We start from the raw sequence: 22,123 nt of genomic DNA on the forward strand, positions 1-22,123 counted from the left end.
ACATCAGATTAGACTTACATTCTGAAAAAATTTTAACTCAGATCCTGCATATATCTTGACACAATCACCTGAGTGAAAAAATAGACACTCCTCCCACGACAGTATTTGTAAAGTTTTATTAAAAAAAAAAAAAAGCATTTTGAATGGAAGAAAATTTCCGTTATTAAAAAAAAAGCATTTTGAATGGAAGAAAATTTCCATTGGAAAGTATGCTTTTAGCAAGTTGGGGAGAAAAAGACATTATTTGTAACTCTGAAACATATGGAGTTTGCTTAAAGAATAATACAACTAACTATTCTCAATTCTTGTTATATATTATTTATTAATTTTGAAACATGTTGTTTAGTAGCAATTGTATTCTAGCTATTTAACCTCTACCCTATCAATTATTGAAACATAATGGTTAAGGCCAAAGCCTAATTAAGGTAACTGTTTCCTAAACTATTTTTGAAAGATTCCTTTGAAGCTAACTTCTGAATGAGCAAAGGGATAGGGAAATATTTCTTCCTTTGAAGCTAACTTCTGAATGAGCAAAGGGATAGGAAAATATTACTACACGGAGTAATCTCAGTAGCATAGTGTATGCCTTTGATGACCACTAGCACCCTGCTGATGATATTCTGGCATTTAAAGCACTCTCCTTCCAAATTCCCAAGGCTCTCATATGCTCTTTACATTTCTTTGTGTTGGAGACATTTGTATCACCCCAGTATCATTTAACAGACAGAGTAGCAAATCAAGGAAAGCAGAAATTAAACATCTTTTCCAAGGTGAACCAGGCAAAGTAAGAGCCATGTTTAAAAAGTGTTGCGTCCTGATTGGGATGAAGCCTTGCTATCAGTCTGTTGAATTCCCCTGTCCTCTGCCTATGGTTCAAACCACATATACCTGGTCCATAGAACCGAGTTAGAGAGATAGCAAGGTAGGAGCTTTAAGTCAGAGGATTCACAACTGGGTCCCATATCTGCTGCTTTTACTTTTGATACCTCAAATAAGTTGTTCTTTTTCATCATTAAAATCATATTTAGTATGAGCTTGCTGTAAGAATCAAATAATATGATGTACGTAAAAGAAATTTGTAAACAGCAAAGAGCTACAAAGATCTTATGAAGTCTTTTTTGGTGTGTGTGTGTGAATGTGAATATAGCCAGAACTCCCCAAAGATTGATTGTTTAGCTGATAAACTACCCAGATCATTTTTTTTCTCTTCTTCCTCTCTCTTGCCGCTGTCTGTTAGCCATTCCGTTCTGTTCTACCTGAAAGGAGATAGTGAACGGGACAGTCCTGATTCCACATTTAGCTTCCAGAAGTAAGAGTTACCTGAATTGTTAAGAGTCACTGTGTAGATTAGATATCTTTAATTATTATACATTATTTTAAGGCTCCACCCTAATGTTTATACTTCTTAAATAAATGGAAGTTTAGCAAATTAGATAAGTAGTGGGAACTATGATTTTTTTAAATCAGATTTTTAAGTACTGTTCTGCACGTTGTTGAAACTAAAGGGAAAAATGGCATCTTCAGCAAATGCATTTTAAATCTCAATAATACCTACTGTGTTCAAATGACTCTCAACTAAAGGCTAGAAGATAGTGTCAGCTTTCAGCATTTCAGAATCTCTGGCTAATATTTGTTTAGGTGCTTTGCTGGTTGCATTGAATCAAGCCCAGATGTGGTTACCTTTGTTTCTTCCTAGAATGTTTACTGTCACTAAGGCTGACTTGGTAACTGAAGGGAGATGTAAATAGGAACCACTGGAAGGATCAAGTGGCCACAATGTTTTAAGTCTACGCTGGGACTCTCAGGAAAGCCATGTGACACTAGGCCCACATATTCCTAGAAAATCTTTATATTAATTTGAGACAAAATAAGCAGTTTGTGGCTCTTAACAGCCGTGCATGATACCAGCATGGCTGATCGTCCTAGAGCACAAATAGATCAACAGCTTGTTCTGACTTCCAGAGAGGAATCACACTGAAGCAGAACCAGGTTTTCAACGTGTCCATGTCAGGTCTCGCTCCTCACCCGGGCTCATGTACCTTTCTTTGTTCACTACAATCAGAGAAGCAGATACTTTGCATGTTTGATGCTTGACTCAGTTTTATCAAAGCATTCATATGTCAGATTAGGTAGTCTTGAGCTTTCTATGTAAAAAATAAGATGCCAAAGAATCCATTTGTGTCCCTAACTCACAGAACTTCTGGATCTTAGATCAATTCCAAAAGAGGTCTGGTTGTTTGATGTGACTTTTTCTAATGTCACTGCTGTTAGACCCTGAGTATTCATATCTGCCACCCATAGTCACCCCTCCCCACAGTTACATGTTCTGAAGATTCCACAATGCAAATTAATGGCATTCCACCATTTGAAAAATTATCTTTGAATATCTACAACTAATTCTGGATTTCTCAGTGAAGTCTCTAATGCTAAGAGCCAGTTATGAAGTTAAGTGTAAAATCCTGGAGGATGTTTCATGTAAAACTCTGTGAAGAATCACCTTTTATAGGCATAGTAATTTGCTGTGGCTTTTGACAGGCACCAGGTTTCAGAAAGCAGCTCTACTGTAATTGACTACGAGTGCAACTTTTTTACAAAATTGTATAATGTATGACATGTAATTTAAAATCCAATGTTCCACTGTGTGAAATTTCCAACTGTGTTTTGTATAAAACGTGAATTTTTAAGTGGAGTAATGACTTTGATTTGTTCATGGTCTCCCTGGATAAAAACATTAAATGAAATTAGGTAAAGTGCAAATAGATGGCACTAAAATTAAATCTGAGAAGTTTTAACCAACACACTATGAATGTGTAATACGACTTCCTACATCATCTTTTTCATAAAATAGAGCCAGTATCTCCCCATTTGCGGCGTCTCTAGTACCAGTGTACCAATTGCAATAATATTCTAATCTCTGTGCTGTGATAACACTATGATTAAGCACTTTTATTACAGAAATGCCTCATGACTGCTGACCTTTTCCAGTTTGTCTTTATAGGAAAGCACAAACCAAATTGGAAAAAAAAAAAAAATCTAGGAAAGCCAATAAATGAGTAAATGGAGCCTTTCTTTCACGAATCAAACATTGCCACCAGGGGAAACTAAGCATTTAGAGTGTACACACATACCACCTACATTATTTATTTTCAATTTGTTCTTTTCTCTTCTTTGCAGGTGCCCGGAGATGTGATAAAGGACAGCTCGACTCCGTCTCCGGGCTGAGTCAAAGTGGGTCCCTGCTCTTGATCTTCCTTTGGCTTTGTCTAGGGGGAAATAAAACTCATTAAGCACCAACAAATTCATCATTCCATCCCAAGAGAGTCGAGTTTTGACAGTTCTCTTTCAAGAGCACATAGTACATGCTTTTCAACACCTAACATTATCGGCTAGCATCTATTGACATTTAATTTAATTTTAGTCCTTTGCAATTTCTATATTTTATCATCATATTAACTATTAATTTATTAATTTTTTTAAAATTAAAATAAAACATACATGAGCATAGAGAAAATTTCAAAAGCTTCAGAAAAGCATTAAATAAAAAAATCTTACTCCTTTCCTGCTATTCCACACTCATATCCCTAATTTCACTCCCAATTTTTTTTATTTTTCTAGAAAAATATCAAATATACATCCTATATCCACATTTACATTTATTTTTCAATGCATAAGTGGAAATTTATAATAAAAACTTTACATATTACTTTTTTCCCATCAAAATAACTTATAAATCATTGTAAATATACACATCGTAGTTCTCATATTCTTTTTAATAGCAGAGGGCATACCATGTTAAAGACATAACTTGCCTTATTTATTTTACTATGTCCCTATTATGCACATTTAAATTTATCCAGAATTTAAAAAGAACTGTGTAGCCAATCCTGAAATGAAAATTCTTAATCACATAGGTCTGCATTGGTGTGCCAGCATATTCAGCAAATAAATTACTAAGAGTAAATACGTACATTTAAATTTTTGGTATACACGTTCCAAATTTCATTCTAGCAATTTACATTCCCATCAACAATGAAAAGATGTGCCTGCTTTACCACACACACAATTATGTATAAAATTATGAAATATAAAATGAGCACTGCCTAACATTTTTATAGCTTTAAAATGTCATATTATTGTTTGAATTTACACTTTAAAAGTTAGGAATCTGGATGAGCATTCATTTAAATATTTATTGTCTATTTGCATTTATTTTTATAAAATCTATTCATATCCTTGCCAATTTTGAAGTTAAGTTGGTACTTTTCTACTTATTTGTAAGAGCTCTTTGCATACTAATCACCATTTTCTTGTCATATATGCTGCCGACAGTGTTTCTATTTTGTTACTTGACTTCAGATTTTATTTATACAGTATAAACATTTAAAACTTTTATGTTGTCAGACTTATCAATCTATCCATTTGTGGTGTCTACATATTATATCCTACATAGCCAAACTGTCTTCACTCAAAAATTATTTTAAAAAAATCTATGCATGCTTTTTTACCAACATCTTTATGTCTTTACTTTTTATTTTTAACATTTAAAATCTTTAATCCAATTGGACTCTATTTCAGCAAAATTATGTGAGGATCTGCTATTTTGTTTTCTTTCAAAAGGGCTATAGTCCAAAATAAATAAATAAATTGATTATATGACATTAAGAAACGTTTAGTCTTTATTTGGTCACTTGGTCAACATTTATTTTTATTCTAAATAAATTGCATCTATAATGGAATGATTACAAAATATAAAAATTAAAAACTATTCTTTATCTATGCCTCATCATCAAAACTTTATTGTAGTATGACGGCTTTTTGATTCCTCCCCTTCATAAAAATGATTTGCTTTGGTTGCAATGTTGGGTAAACTGCATAACTATTATTGATGGCTACTGTGTGTCCAGCTCAGTTCTAGATCCTCAGTATTTATTCTTTCAATTAATCCTCATAAATACTCCACGAGGTAAGTATTATTATTCTCCATTTATTGACAAGAAAATGAAAGGTCTAATATCACATCACATGATCACGCAATTAATAAGGAGCAGAGCCAGTATGTGAGCCAGATAGGTCTAACACCCCTATTCCTTCCGCACACAGCACCAAGTCCCTTAATGACTTCAGTCAGTGTTCAAGGAAGCAGCTTGGCATTCAGTGTCACATGAACTAATGCATATCATTGTCCTGCCCATCTGAGCTTGGACTCCAAGTCTTTTGAGGACTTTAACCAACCCCATTCCCCGTCCACCCTGGGGTGCTTTTAATGACCAGAATCTAGGGTGTTTTATTCACAGCAAATGTCTAATCTGATGTTACATGTTTTTTTTTAATTGGTCATCGTTTGCTTCATACTTTGAAAGAAAGTTTAAAGTAAAATATATCACTATGGACTTGAATCATTAAAAAAAGATTAGAAAACAAAGTAAACATCAGGGGGGTCCTCTTTTGGAAACTCATGGCCAAACAAAGCACATTTCATTGTATTATTAAAAGTTAAGATCATATCTCTATTTGTTCAATTTTTGGTCTGCATAGAACTCACGCATTGTGTCTAAAAATGTAATTTTAAACATAAATAAATTTGAAAACAGCCAGAATTTTAAGACAATGTCTATAGGATTGTAGTAGGAAAGACCAGCAGGCTGCTTAAGCAGTTATCAGTCAGTATCAAAATGCCATGTGGAATTACAATAGTAATGATAAAATGGACCAGATTAGAAGTTTATGACAGTCAATAAGCCAATTCCCTCCTCAATGGAGTAATCTAATTAATAGTTAAGATTTTTCCAAATCAAACAACAACTTTATGGTCTTAAAAAAGAGTGCCTCAAAGTAAAGTGTCAGAGAACTATATCTGTCTTGGTCTTGCCTCTAAATGGTAGCCAAAAAAATTTTCATTAAAAAGTTTTCATCACAATTTAACCCTCATGCCAGATTGGGATTGAAAATTCTTCCACTTAGGTGATCTAAAATCTCTCAAGCAGAGGAATAAATATAAAATGGTCTGGGTTGGTGACTTCTGAATGAAAAAAAAAAATTACAAATAGAATAGAAAGCAACTCATTTTAAAAATTACATACGCGCAAAATATTTATGACAGCAATATTTATAATTTGCACATACACAAATGTAAAAAATATATATACAATATACATGTGTGTTTATGTGTAACTAGAAACCAGTCAAATGTCTGTAATCAAAAGAATTCATAAATTGTGGTATAGTTATGACATAAGACATTAAAATTTCCATTAATCTGGACTTAGGTGGAAATAAATAGCAAATGAATGAAATATTAGCATAGAAATACCTCAAAAACAATATTGATCACAAAAGCAAGAAATAAACCACAGACAACATGGTAACATTTCACGCATATGCAAAACTAAATAACACTGTTTACTAAATGTCATTTAACAAAAAACTAAATAACATTTCCCTAAATAATATTGTTTAGGGAAATATGTGTGCTGTGTAAGTACACATAATCACGTGACTACAACTAGCTACAAAGAGATTGAAAAATATAGTCTCACCAGAGGGTAGTGGGGAGGAAGGTGGAGGGAGGTAGATGGGGTAAAGGGGGTCAAATATGTGGTGACAGAATGAAATCTAACTATGGGAGAGAAACACATAGTGTAAATATATATATGCCTTGCTGTTAAAGTGTATAGCTGAAACCTATTGGATTTCATTACCCAATGTCACCATAAAAAATAACTAAAGAAATTTTTTAAAAAAAGAAAAAAAAAGAGAAAACTGCAGTCTCTTGCTGAACCACCATGTGCCTTACTAGATGACATTAGTATTTCTATTTCTTAAACTGGATTTTGGGTGTATGAAAATTTGTAATAATATTTTTATCTTGCATATATAATCTACATTATATTTTTCAACGTAAAAATGTTTTGCAACATAAAAAGAACAAGATGACCATTTTACAGGAGAACCTGATCAAACTCTTTCGCATGCACGTGGGACATCAATTACTTAAGATAAATGACTCGGCGTTAAAATATGAAAGAGAAATAGTTGTTAATAAGATAAGATGAGAAGCAGCAGAGGGGAAAACATTTCTGACAGAAGAAATAAAAGGTTGGAGAACCTCAGGCAGAAAAGAGCTCAGTATTTTTGGAGAACAAAGAAATTCAGGAGATCAGGACATAGAGAATGGGAGGAACAGAAGTAAAAAAGGAAACTAGAAGGTAGGCAGAAACTAGAGAGATCACCTAGGGCTTTTGAGGCCACACTAAGAATTTTGATTTTTACTCTAAGAAATGGTAAAAATATTAATTAGGGAATGGCCTAAACTGCTCTAACAAAAACCCTACAATACAGATATGTAGTGGCTTAAATAAGAAAATAACACACTCTGGTTGTGTATATTTTTCTGTCTCACTCTCTTTTCCTTTCCTGTAACAGATCAGAGGTTAGCAATCTGCAGTGGTGGGGTAGCTCTGCCAACCTTCACAATTGGCCTCCATTTGTGAGTCCAAGGCAGCTCTCCTTCCTGAGGGAGGAAGAGGAAGTAGAGGGCAAGAAGCTTTCTGTGACGGAAGTTGCACACATAGCTTTTACTCACACCATAGCCCCACTCAGCCACAAAAGAGACTGAGAAATTGGTCTCTAGTTGAGCACTCATGTGCATTATTAAATCTTAGTTGTAAACTGGAGAAGGTTCTATTGTTAATGAATGAGTTCTGAAGGATAATTAATAGTTCTTGAACGTGAAGCCATAGCAAGGTTTTAAGCATTTAAATGATATGATAAAATTAGAGTTTTCAAAACAACACATTGACTTGCAGTGTGGGAATTGATTAGGAAGAATCAATAGAGGTTGTTAGGAAATCACTCAGGAGGCCATTTTAGTAGGTCAGTTCCATGGCAGTAGCTTAAACTAGAGCAGTAGCAGTAGAGGTAGAGCAAAGCTGGTACATGTGAAATGCATTTCGAGAGTAAAGTTTCACGGTTTTGTCACTTAATTGATTATGAAATTATCTAGCAAGAGAGTCCAAAGTGAGAGGAGAAAATCTAGGCCATCCAAAATGTAATGGGCTGTTAGGCAAAAAAAAAATAATAATAATAATAATAAATTTTAAAAAGTTTGAAAAGGAGATACACAAAAAGGAGGGAAATGATAATTGTGGTGTCAGAGAATCTAAGGGAAAAGCATATTTCAAAAAAGAGGCGTCATAGTATCTCCACACCTCATTTTGAGTGATTCTCCATAATTGGAAGAGACACTCATCCCTCTCATAGCAGGAAGGATAGGGAAGATTGATTATACATGGATGTAAACATATAGGAGTGATGGCAAGAAGATGAGATAGCTCCTGTCTGAGAGATTCCCTCCCTCCCGCTCTACCTCCCTTTCCTTTTCTCCTTCTTCCCTTCCTTCCTACTTTCCTCCCTCCCTCCCTCTCTCTCTCTTTCTCAATGACTTTGGAGGTGAAGTCAAATGCTAAGTTAGGGGTAATTAGTAGGAGCTGGAGGATTGAAGACAATAAGAATGCTTGAAACGTTTGTTATAGAGGATGTGTTGCCAAGCGCTGTAGGGAAAGTGATAGATTTGTTGGGGGAATTTGACTGCCCTATTTGAGGCTGCTGATAATAAATTTAGAAGGATTCCCATCTGCCCTAGTGTAGGTTTTATCCCAGCACTTTTTAACCACCTGTGTGCAGGCCAGAGAAAATGTATTGTTTGCTCTTTTTGGATTACAGCTTTGCCAGATGGATACGGAGAAAATACAGAGGTGTAAGAATTTACAATATATGAGAAAGAGACTTAAAATTTTGAACTATGAAAGCTAAGGTAGAAAGAAAATGAAAACAGCAGTGAACTAACAGATAGGAAGAAGGTAAAAATTGCAATGATCTAGAGGTTACCATCAGGTCAAAAAAGGTAAATGAGTAACAAATACAAGGGGGGAAGGTACTATGTCATTAAGTAGGACAATCAAATAAGCAATTTCAGTTATTGAGCAATACTGAGCAAGTATAATTTCCAGGAAAATATTAAAAGTTATGTTTACATTCCAGTGAGTTAAGACTTTTCAACAAAACATCATGTATTAACAATATTCTCTTCGCCCCCATCGTGTTCTACGCATTAGGCTAGGAACTTTGTCTTGGTTCTCACTTAATCCTCACTTTGTTAGGTATTAGATTTTCCACTTATTGAGAAGCAAACTAAAGGTCATAGAAATTGTGTAATTTGCCAAAATTCAAAGTGGGAGGGCTGATATTTGAATTCTTAATGATCTTTCCTGAAATCTCATGTTCTTTTCACTTCTCCGTAGAGGATTATATACAACTAAGCAGTCACCTCTTAGATATTTTTACTTCTTTGTGTTATCCTGTTGAGTCAAAATGGATCTATCTCCTAGACAGGAATTATTTTCTCTGTTGTCTTTTCTTCTACTTCACTCTTTTTCTTGCATCAAAAGAAACATAAAGTAAAAAATGCTTCCTACCCCATTGTTATTTTAGGTTCTATTTCCTTTCTTCTTCTCCTTTTACATTGTAAAATACTTTTATAATACATATATTTTTATATTAGAGCATGTGTTCCCATTTAAATATTAATTCAGACTTCTGGTTCAAAATGGCTTTTTAAAAAGCTCTTATTAAAAAAAATACAAGAAAATATAAAATTTATAAATTTTTATGTTCCAAGTTGTATAGTCTTGAAAACAAAAATCGGTAGAAACTCAAAATTTAAAAAACTGAAATCACAGTGAAATAATTTAAACTGTCTCAGAAATTGGTAGATCATGATGGCAATAAATTAATAAAATTGTAGAGAATTTTAATATTATTTATCATTTATAATTGATGGACATATATCTGTGGTTCTGTCCAACATAGAATGCTCATTCTTTTCACATGCTCATGGAACAGTCACAAGAGTTGATTTTGTTTTGCAAAAACAATTTCAAAAAAATTCTAAAAAATAAAAGTCATATGGGTGAAAAAATCTGCCATCCACTTTAAACTCTTGGCATTTAAATTTTTCAAATTTTTATATAACTCTCGATTAAAAAAAATAAACTTATAGACTTCTGGAAATAAATGAATATTATTTTTAAAAAGAAATAATGTTACTAAGAATATTTAAAATCCTACCCCAATGGATGTGACAAAAAATTGATCAGAGGAAAATTTATACTTAAAGTGAATGTTTTATAAAAGATATCATATATAAATATCCAATAAATAAAACAAAACAGATATCTAAAATGTAAAATATGTGGAACTTTCCAAGTCACAAAATAAATATAATAATTTATAAAAAGAAAGTCAAATCAGAGTAAACTAGAAGATTATAGAAATGGAAGTAGAAATAACTGACATAAAAAGCAAAGTTTAAGAAATATGATTAATAAAACTAAAGGATGAGAAAACAAACTTCTGGCAATTATTATATTCAAGGAAAAAAGTGAAACAAATAATATTAAGGATTTTTAAAAGTACTATGAATTTAGAAGACTTAAAAAATTTTGAAGTACTTTGTACAAAATTATATAAGCATAGTCTTCTAGATTAAATGAATATGTTGGGCAGAGGCAGCCAATTACCATAATAGGCCCCAAACTTAGTAATAACCTTGAATAGACCAATAACTGGAAAGAAGTTGAGAAAAAGACCATATCACCCACACTGCTTATCACTCCACACTAAAGCCATTTCAGATGGTTTTAAAGGTCAGTGTTATTAAGCCTTAAAGGAACAAATACTTCTCTTAAAGCTTCAGAGAATAAAAAAGCCTGAAAATTTCTGTATTACGTCTACAAGTCTAAAAAACTCTGATACCAAAACTGGATGAGTATAATACAAAAAGATAATTTAAATACAGATCCAAAGATCCTAAATAAAACATCAGTAAACTGAATATAAAAGTGTATTAAAAGAAAATGTACCATACTCATATAGTATTTATACCAAGAATAAGTCCATCTTAGGGAATCTTTGTATAATTCATCAGATTTATAAAGAAGGAAAGGCTTTTATCATCTCAATAAACACTTATTTGTTTAACCATAACAATAAATATTGTTTTTCTTCAAAACTTCATAATAAGCAAGCAAAAGAAGAAATCTTTACTTAATAGATAATATCTATCAGTAACCAAGAGAAAACATTTAAAGATTGACAAAAGCTTCACAGTTTTTGAAATTTGTAAAAGGCCAAAATTTTCAAAAAAGGAAAAGAAGTGCAAATTCATTATGTAAAGTTTGGAAAATACAGAAAAATTAAAAAGCAAAGAATGCCTGGTTGTTTTCAACATCAAGGGTTTTATGCTTTTCCTTCTAAATATTTACTGCATTTATTTTTCATAAACTCAGTTGCAATTATACAGTACACAAACATTTGTTCTTGGATATTAAAAAATAATACATGCACATTTTACAAAATTCAGAAATGTAAAACATCACAAGGCAGAAAATGAATATCTTTCATAATATCACCTTCCAGAAATAATTTAACATTTTGGTGAATTTTTTATTTTGTTCTAGGCTTTTTTTTTAATATCACTGAACTCAAATTATGTAAACTAATCTTAAATATAAGTTAAGGAATAATCACTGAACCTAAATATAAAGAGGATCGAGGGGGAAATATCTGCCAATGGACGTGGGACTGGACTTTTAGCTTTATCTAATTAAGGAAAAATGTCTATAATGCAGTTTATTCAATATGAATTTATATTTATAATCATTTTTTAAAGGTCTGCGATGCAAATGGTCATTTGCCACTAATAAACTACTAATTAAGACTTGCTGTTGTAATGGGAAATGAAGAGCCTAAATGATTGTACTAGCAGAGTTGTAACGCACGTTGTGCTACACTGCCCAGATGCTCCCTTAGAATTAAAAGGCTTAAGATTGCAGTTGCCTTTACCTCTCTGCCCTCAGTCCACTCTGGAATTGCCCTCGGGAGAAGAAAGTGATCTTGACTAAGGCGATATGTCTTTCCTAGAACAGTCTGCATGCAATGACTGGTCCATATGGGAGTGGGAAGCCTCCCTCTTGAACTTCAAAGGCCACCATTTTTAGCCAGTGATGTACTTGAGAGTCAGCAATGTATCTTGCAACTGCATTGCCACCCAACTTCTCCTTCTATTCAACCCTTCCTTCTCCTTTTATTCCTAAGCATCGTTCCTAAGAGGAGTCCCTAATAAACTATTTTCAGTCTCTGTCTCCAAGCTGCTTTCCAGAGATCCTGACTGACATCAACAGTATTACAGCTTAACCACTGTCCACAAGGTCAGAATAAACGTAACTAGTTGGTATTTAATTGGTGCTCTGTAATTCAGAATTACCTTCCGAAATGTGGGATAAAAGATGCTTCCCAGAAAGAAAAAATTTACTGATACATAGCGATGACTAGAAATGAAAGAAGAATAATGTAATGAATTGTTACAGGGCCTGGTTTACTCCATAAACAAAAAAATCCTGAATGAATATATAACTGGTCCAAACTGGTTAAAAAAACCCACAAATTTATAACTTGCACATACTTACATTATAATTTCGAATCATTTCTATTGGCTGTAATACATCTTCAAGTAGTTTTTTTCAAGACACACATATGAGGTATACATTTTATGATTTTCCATGTAATGAATTGTACAGTCCTCTATTGTGAATTTTGTTACCCTGAGAGGGTAACAAAAGCCTGCTAACCTCCGGGTCTATTAGAGCAGTGAAATACCAGGACAGGGGAGTGGGAACAGTCCAAATCAAGTGTAGGCAATAAGGAGAAGTGATGTCTACAGAAAATGTAAAACACAATAATAAATTCAACCACATATATTTGGTGAGTTTTGTCACCAGGCACTGGAAGTTTAAGTAATTTCAATGACAAAATATTCCCCTTCCCCAAAAATCTTTTGTTGGTCTTGGTTCAAAACAATTGCTGTTGTCATTGTAGAATTTTAATAATCTATGTTATCTTCAAAATTAACACATTTATAGCAGAAATTACAGACTGGGAGAAATTATTTCCAAATCACTGATAAAGGACTCGTATTATCTAGAATATATAAAGAACTCTCAAAACTCAACATTAATAAAACTAAAGAATCCAATTAGAAAATGAGCAAAACACATGAGACATTTCACTAAAGAGGATATAAGAATATCAAAAAATCACATGATAAGGTGTCATTTTCAACATCACTAGCTATTAGGGAAATGCAAGTTGAGACGACAATGAGATATCACTACATATCTACTAGAATAGCAAAAAACGAAAAATAATGACAATACCAAATGCTGGTAAGATGTGGAGAAACTGGATATTTCATACATTGCTAATGAAAATGTAATGTGATACAGTCACTCTGGAAAATATTCAACAATCTCTTGAAAATTAAAAAACAAAGCTAAATACATACTTAACCATACAAACCAGCAATTGTAATCCTGGGCAATTATCCAAGATCATTGGAAACATGTTCACACAAAAACCTATGCACAATTGTTCATAGCAGCTTTATTTGTAATAGCCAAGAACTGGAAAAGTTTTGTAAATAACCAAAAGTCTTTCAATCAGTGATGGTTAAATAAATAGTGGTATATCCATATAATAGGATATGACGCAGTAATAAAAAGGATCAAACTACTGACATATGCAGCAACTTGGATGGCTCTCCAGGGCTTTATCTCAAAAGGTTACGTACTACATGATCCTATTTATATAACATTTTCTAATTGTTCGAGATGGACAGATTATCAGTAGTCAGGGGTTAGTGATGGAGGAAGGTAGGGGGTAGGTATGACTATATAAGGGTAGTGAGGGGAAAACATTTGTGGTGATAAAATAGTTGTATATCTTGATTATGATGTTAGTCACACAATCTACCCGTGATAAAATAGCATAGAACTATATATACATATTGTACTAATGTCAATTTCCTGGTTTGATATTATACATAATTATGTAAGCTGTGACTATTGGGAACAACTGAGACCACTCTTTCTTTACTATCCTTGCAAATTCCTGTATATCTACAACTATTTCAAAATAAGGAGTCAAAAAATAGTTTTCAGGTTATGTCTAAGTACTGGTTTGTTTTTACTGAATTTTGAGTATGGCATTTGAGGTCTTTTCATTGCTTTCAACACTTGAGAATCTAAGCTGCATAAAAGCCTGGAGCTGGTTTTTCATGCTCAGGGATTCTGGCCCATCCCAAGAATTGTGTCAATTTGCAAAAAAGAGTCCTTCCTGAAAGTATATTACTTCTATCTTTATAAAATTGTTATAATGAACTAATCTTGTTAGAATATGACACTTTGCTGTCATGTGCCAAAATATTTATCATGAAAGTGTACAAATCACATCTACGAAGTAAATGTGTGTGTTTTGATGTCTGTCACTCACATATTTCATGATATATATGACTTATTGTTATATTACCAATATTTAAAATAGAGCCTGGCCTATAACAGATATTTAATTTTTTTAATGAACAAATGAATAAAGTAAGAAAAATACTTCCCCATTATATATTTTGTATGGTATTATGTATTTAAATATTTATTAATTATTAGAAATTTGGCTATATGCTATGTTAATAAAATAATTATTGTCACCATTATTATTTTTCTCTCATATTTTTTAGTCTTTTTTCAGAAAAAAAATCAAAAGAATGCTGTGCATAAGACAGTCTATATTTTACAGTCATCTATGTTTTATATTGTTTCTGATATGATTATTTTGTTTACTTATTTATTTACATGTTGAAGTCAACATTTTAATGAGCATAACACATACCCAGAGAAAAACAGACAAATCAAAAGTGTGCAGTTTGATTTCTGGTTAGTACAGATCTTGAACATCTAAATCATGAGATTTTATATAGCTAGATAGATACATAAATACAGATACATAAATATGATATATATCTCTCACCAGTTCTGTTTCTCTGTAGAACTCTGTCTCTGGTACACTCATCATCCGGCTTCAAGAAGTATGAATATATGTACAGTGTTGTTTAGTTTCACCTACTTCACTCCTTCAGTTTCTTTTGAGGAAAATTCAAGGCATCACATCTATTTATCTATCTATCTATCTATCTATCTATCTATCTATCTATCTATCTACCTATCTATCATTTATCATCTATCATCTATCTATCATCTATCATCTATCTACATACATGTATACATATATGATAAAAAGTTTTTAAAACAGAATCAGTACATATCTTAGATAAATATATAACCATATTTTTTAATATTATCAAATATCCAGTCCTTGAGGAATTGTGGTTTTTATTTGGGATCCTTAGTTTCCCAGGGTTTAGAGGAAGTGTTGTAGGGATGGAAATGTGTGAACGTGGGACAGGAAAAAGTTACCAGGTAATGTACTAGGTCAAAAAGCCCCATTTCTATGTTTCTTTCTTATAAAATGAGCTCAAAAATGACATTTTATTCAATAAAAGAACTGTCATTTCAAGAAAATAGAAATTACTAAATAGGTATTCTTGAGTCAAAATAAGAGAGTAATATTAGTTCTACTTTGTCCAAACTAGAAAAAAGTACACTTAGTAGAAAAATATATCGGATAAAGCAGCAGGTGTTTAAGCTTTACACAATTTCTGGTCTGGAAGATGTATTATTATATGGTTTTAAAAGCTTGCTACTCATAACTTAGTACAGAGAGAGAGGCAGGTCAGTTATTAACTGTTGGTAGCATTACTTGATCGGGTTCTTTATTCATGCTATTACATAGTCACTTCAAGTTACACGTGAGGAATCTAAGTCACTGGGGAAAGTTTGAGAGGAGCCTTGATGCAAGAACTGACTAAAAAGAGAAAACGAGAGTTGTTTTAGAATTCAAATGCAGGACTTCAATTTCCTTTGAATAGACCTTTTATTGAATTAGAAGAAATTGGAATAATGCCACGAGATTATCACAGGAGCAGGTAGCTTTCCTCTGAGACCGAGAAGCAGAAATATCTAAAATATTTTTTTAAAAGTCTGAGAAGTCCAAGCAGCAAAACAGCAGGAAATAAAGTGAGAGATTAAGACAAATATTAAAAATTCACAAATTTAAAAAGTATTAATAATTTTAATAGATTCTAGGTGTGGAGATAAAGGTTAGTTTAAATAGTCATAAGAAGCAATAAAATTCCTTTGTATAACTTAATATATCAAATTACAAATGACTCTTAAGAATTACTTTGGTATTTGTTTGAATCAATTTATATTTATCCACTTTTAAATCTTGATAATTTTTTAGCTTAAGAATGGATTCATGGGGTTTTATTGTAATATCCTTTCTACTTTTGTGTTTGGATTAAAACTTTTCATAATAAAAAAAAAAGTTAATGCACACTAAAAGACAGCAAAGTTTGTGGTTATAAATCTATGTAGGTAGCAAACCACCTGCCATGTGAATCTTAGAAATGACCACTCTCTACATTTGAAAACTGAAATATGTAGATTTTAAAATCAGAAAATCCACCAAACAGTTAAAACAGAGGAGAGGCAAATGGAAGAGTAAACATTTCTATTTTTAAAAAATCTGTGCTTCTTAACTATACTTGTGGAAAAAAAAATTCAGAAAATATTATAGAAATAAAAATGCTTTGATAAGTTATTCTTTGAGTCCTTTGAATTCACAATAGTGTCTTTCAGTGATAAATTCAAATAACTGGACCAACACTGGGGTAATTATCTTTTAATGAGCACCAATAATTTCACTGAGAGAGTTGCCTGTATACAAATCAGAAATAACACACCAATCTGCCATAGGACCACGCATTTCTGCTTTTTACTATATTTTTTTTTCAGTTAATTTGAGTGTTGCCAGTTAAGCAGAAAACAGACTGGAAGAAAACTTTTGGCTCAGTTTATTGGGGTTCGACCTGAAGAATTTAATTTTAGCTCTTGAAGTAAATATTGGGGGTAATTTAGAAAGGGAAGATATGATCTGATTTTTGCTCTTGGATTCACAATGAAGTGTGTACTGAAGGAGGATTTTAGAGGCAGAAGGACCAAAAACAAATGGTGTTTAGTCAGAAAAACGCTAATGAATTGGTAAGAACTGATTTCCAGTTATTTACTCTTTCAGGACATAGTTCTGATAATATTTATTAAGGACCTAAATGAAAAAAATTTTCTACTAATACACACTAAAAGAAAAAAATGTCCCTGCATATTCTAAATATAACAAGTATAATAAGATAGAAACAGAATTCTGTTATTTATTTTTTAATGCTTAGTCACATATCGGTTAGGAGTTTTCTTATGCAAATTCTAATCACACAAAATAATGCATAAATCAAGCAAGATAATGTGTTTTCTTCAATTTTGTCCTCTCAAAAATTGCAATCACTCAACTGTCCCTAATTATTGCTATTAGTTTCTATTTATATATATTTTTTTCTACAACATTTATCAAGACATCGAATAAGAGAGGCTCTGGAAACTTTCATGGATGATGTGGCCCTAAAAACAACTCTCATAAGGAAACTCTGAAGTAGGCATCAGCCCATTTTAAAGATAATGATACTAAAGCTCAGTAGGTTTAAATAACTTGTCTAAATCCTTGTAGCTTATAAGAGGCAGCATCGCAGTACCTACTTCTACCCATTTCCAAAGTCTTTGCCCTTTGCCTTTATCATTTAGCTTCTCATACTTTATGGGCACTTTTTCCTTAAAGACTGACAATCCAAAATTAAAAAAAAAAGTTTTGTTAATTGACTTTGAAAAATAATTACGTTTTATAGAAAATTGGCCCACATTTTAGAGTTACAGAATACATAAAAAATTACTTAAGACTGGAAGCAAGCTTATAAGAATTCTAATGTAGAAATCAATTAAAAGTATTAAAAAAAAAGTAAAAAAAGATTAGCCTTAATAATTTGCAGCAGTAACAATTTTATCACAATGACAGTTGGTGCTGATTATTTTTCTCATTGGTATTTCCCAGAGTCATACATTAAAATTCCTTAATGCTTTTTTGTTCTAGGTTCTTCTCAGGTTTATAAAAGGTAAAGCAACAAAGTATTGGCTATCCTCTAATTCAGTGAAGAAATAGAATAGGACATCTGTGAAGAATTCAGGCCAGCAAGAACTAGCCAGGAAAGAAAGTATAAGGATAAAGGAGAAAAATAAAAAACAGAAGATGTTGAAAACATATGCCAACTCTTTGTCTACAAGATCAACGAATAGATTCAACCTATTCATCCTATTTTAAAGGATCTATTTATCTTGTGCCAGCTACTGAGCTGGGAAGACAAAGATAAATAATTCACATTTCTTGACCTTAAGTGAAAGTAAGGAGTTTGATTTATCCAGACAAAAGGTGTGCTGGGAGGTTTGAAGGTGATCCAGCTAGTTCACAGAGGTGAAGGTCCAAGATAAGGTCCAATTCACTTTCCCTTCTGAGAGGTAACTCTATCATTGCTACTCTGCATGCAATCTTTGGTTGAAGAACAGAGTCCTCTTATATAATCCTCTTATTACAATGATAGCAAGATTTTGACAACATGATATGAAAGAGCTGGAAGAGCACAGAGAGCCCTTAATGGAAGATTGTTTTATTTCTAAATGATGAGTTTCCTTAGAAAGATTCGCATAATAATTTGCCACTTCACAAATACTGAATAACACAAATGAATTTACTTCAACGACAAAATTTAGCTATTAAAAGACACTTATTAATATAATTCCTTTTCTATTCCTTAATGCTGTATGTTATATGGCGATGGCTCTGTTGCATTATACCAATGCCTGCCTCCCAACCAGGTAAGATTTCGACAATGTCTACAGACAGTCTGGATTATCAAAACTGGGGTGTAGGTGCTACTGGAATCTAGTCGTTAGAGATCATGGATGCTGCTAAAATCCTACAATGTAGAGGACAGCCATCCACAACAAAGAATTATCAGGCTCAGAAATATCAATAATGCCAAATTTGATAAAACCACCCATATTTACCAATTTTACATGAACTTTAACTTTCTTATATAATTCAATTGTAAAATGATTCAACCAATAATAGAAAATAAACTACTGAAGAAATTTTAGTTTTCTTCTTTCAAAATAAGAAATAGAGTTGCACAGAAGTAAAATGACTTGAAATCAATAAATAATTTTTTAAAAAATATTTGGATCAGATATTAATAATCAGGGTAACATTAAATGTTCAATTTGGGAGAGCCAACTCTCAACTTGAACACTTCTTCAGTCATGCCCATCATCTCATCAAACAATGATCTAAACTTTTGACAACTTTAGAGATTTTCTTTTGAAGAAATTCTTACATACCTACTGACAACTACAAGATATTCTCCTGACTCTAGGGTCTCCATGCACAGACCTGATTCTCCCTATCTTACCTCTTGAAGAGGTAAACTGAAACAACATTTTCTTTACCATTCCTGGTGCTTACACCTCATTGCTCAGTTTTAACAGTCAATTCTGTTATGATTCTAGAACATGACCACTTCCAGGACCATATGAAGGAGGTTTTTTTCTTTCTTCCTTCTCCTCCAGACCAGAAACATGATCCTATTGATCTGAGTCCTAACCTGATCTACACTTCTTAAGGTTGCAGAAGTTCCTGTAACCTGATAGTTAAACTATTATATGTGATATAAAGCACAACAAGAACAATCTTATGAGCTCTTATCTAACATCTGTTAAGTGCTGAATATAATGACTGAAATAAGACCCATGTCAATGAGACTTTCCAGAGTATTATGTCTAGTTTTTAAAAGAGCCATAAGTGGGAGCCAAGTATACAGATCTCCTATTCTAATGCTATTTCCAGTGTAAAATGATCTAGTGTCAGAAGAGGTTGAGGGAGGAATTAATTAATTATTTAGACCAGGAATCTGCAAACCCTGACCCACCAACCAGTCATCTGTTTTTGTAAATAAAGTTTTATTGGAGCACAACCACACTCATTTGTTTATGTATTGTCTGTGGCTGCTTTTCTGTTACAGTGGGAGTTTTGACAGATACTTTATGGCCCACAAAGCCTGAAATAGTTACAATCAGATCTTCTACAGAAAAAGTTTGCTGCTCCCTAATCTAGACCAAATGAGCAAGAGCAAATGAGGATGAAAATCTGAACTATTTCCCCAAATATATTCCTATTTGAGAAATAACTTACTAGAGAAGAAGAAAATATAATGGCCCTGCTTCACTAAAACTTTTAAAAATTAAACTTTGCTTAATTGATCATAGGATTATTATGCAGTTGGCTTAAAAGGGGAAAAAAGGCACATCAGCAATTACCTTTGAAGTTCAAATATTTCCCAATTCAATTCATTTCACCATTATGTATCATCAAAACACTCCATAAAATGTCGGGTTTATAAGAATCAAATCATTTTTAAAAACTGTCATTGAAATGCAAATTCCCACTAAATTTGGCATGGATACTAAAGTCTATTTTTGTCTTTCTCCTCCCAAAATAGAATCATTAGTTAATTAGGGAACTTTGGAAACTTCATATGACCATTTACAATCTTATGCATGACACTGCTTAGGAAGTTCTTAGCTACAGAAAATGTATTTACTAGGTTTTGCCAATTGAATTTGTGAGAGCATGAGAAAAAAAGAATGTGAACTTCAATATCAAGAATTTAGGCCAAATTGGGAGTTTTTGTTTGTTTGATTGATTTTCTGACTGGTAATACCGCATGTGGCAAACACATTGAGGATTCTCTTCCTCTGTTGAGCTCAGATGAAAGATCTGGAAAGTAAGGTCTTCAATCCACCATCTATAAACAAACTTTGTGATCCAGTACACTATAAGACTTCCTGTCATGTAGTATGATTATGGAATTATATATCCTTGCAATGAAAGAAGCCTAAGAAATTATTGAGTCTAATTATTTTATACTGTATTGAGAGAAATTGCAATTATGAGAGGCAAAATGCCTGACCTAAGGTCACACTGTTAGCTAGTGGTAGAAATGGGACTTAAGCCAGTAATTCTTGAAATCATTTTACTATATCACAGTTAGCAAGCTGTCCTGCCCAAAATAAAATTATGAAATAGAGGAAAGCTGTCCACAGACAATCGTAAATAATTCCAAACCCCTTTCCGATTATATGCCTTGACAGGAGGACTCACCCACCACTAAATGAAAAATAAAGATCCTTAGTAGGACTTACAGTTGATGGCCTTAACTACCTATGTGTTCTCCTTTAAAGACAACCACTCATATCCCTGGACTCCTAGAACAGCTCACAGGCCAGCATGGCCTCATGAAGTCTAAGTAGCCAAGGGCTGTTTTGGCAAAAAAAGTGTCTTCAGGAAAACCTGGACACAAAACTCATCCAATTCCCAAAAAATAGGTATTTAGAACAAGAGGAAAGAGGCCCCATTTTGACTATACAAGGTACTACAAAAGGATTATTTCAGGCAAGAGCCTTGTGTCTTTTCATAGGAAGATGGAGATGAGAGGGGTCTTGAGGAACATCTCACCCAGTTATTCCACAGTTTCAATTTTATGGCCCTTAAAAGCAGTAAAGGAGCAAACTCTTTGAGTTACTTTAACTACTGCATAAAACCTAGGAGAAATAATTTTTATCATCATAATACCCATAAGAACTATATTTATATCATACTCTCCTAATCTAGAATTTATGTAGAATAATATTTACTAACATCACATGACTAGAAGCTCTGATTAGCTATTGATGAAATCAGGAGGATTTCTGTGATGTGACTAATGATACAGAAACATGTCATATAATCGTGTTTAAGCCCGAGCCTGAGAGGATATTAGAGGCCTACACAAGATTATACAACTTGCCAAGTTTCCCCTTTCTAAATCAGTGTTCTTTCTACGATAGTATGTATTTCATAGTATAAAATCTTCTACAGTAAACTAGTCACATTGCCCTGTTTTCCTCATGTTCTGAAAAGAGAAAAGAAATAATAAAGAAAAGTAGAAGGGTTAGAAATAGAAGTAATCAGGTTCTTTTCTATGACATAGATTTATCTGCATACATTTACATTTTTAGAATGTATGATTTCAAATAAATAAAAAGTTTAACTCAAAGCAAAGTTAAATCTAAGTCTGTATGTAATTTGCAGTACACTTAGCATGAATTTTGGTTTAGCATATTGTTTTAGCTGATTGCAATAA

General features: G+C 32.7%; 1 protein-coding gene across 1 annotated transcript in view; it reads right to left on the reverse strand.

The window, feature by feature from the left end:
* Positions 1-22,123, reverse strand: part of KCNH8 (potassium voltage-gated channel subfamily H member 8) — a 306,005-nt gene that overhangs the window by 142,932 nt on the left and 140,950 nt on the right. Inside the window, exon 4 of the mRNA XM_039836783.1 lies at positions 3,136-3,263. Coding sequence (XP_039692717.1) covers positions 3,136-3,263 — 128 coding nt within the window. The remainder of the gene's footprint in view (positions 1-3,135; positions 3,264-22,123) is intronic.

The sequence above is a fragment of the Pteropus medius genome, unplaced genomic scaffold (genome assembly GCF_902729225.1).
Source record: "Pteropus medius unplaced genomic scaffold, Ma_sr-lr_union100, whole genome shotgun sequence".
Lineage (NCBI taxonomy): Eukaryota > Metazoa > Chordata > Mammalia > Chiroptera > Pteropodidae > Pteropus > Pteropus medius.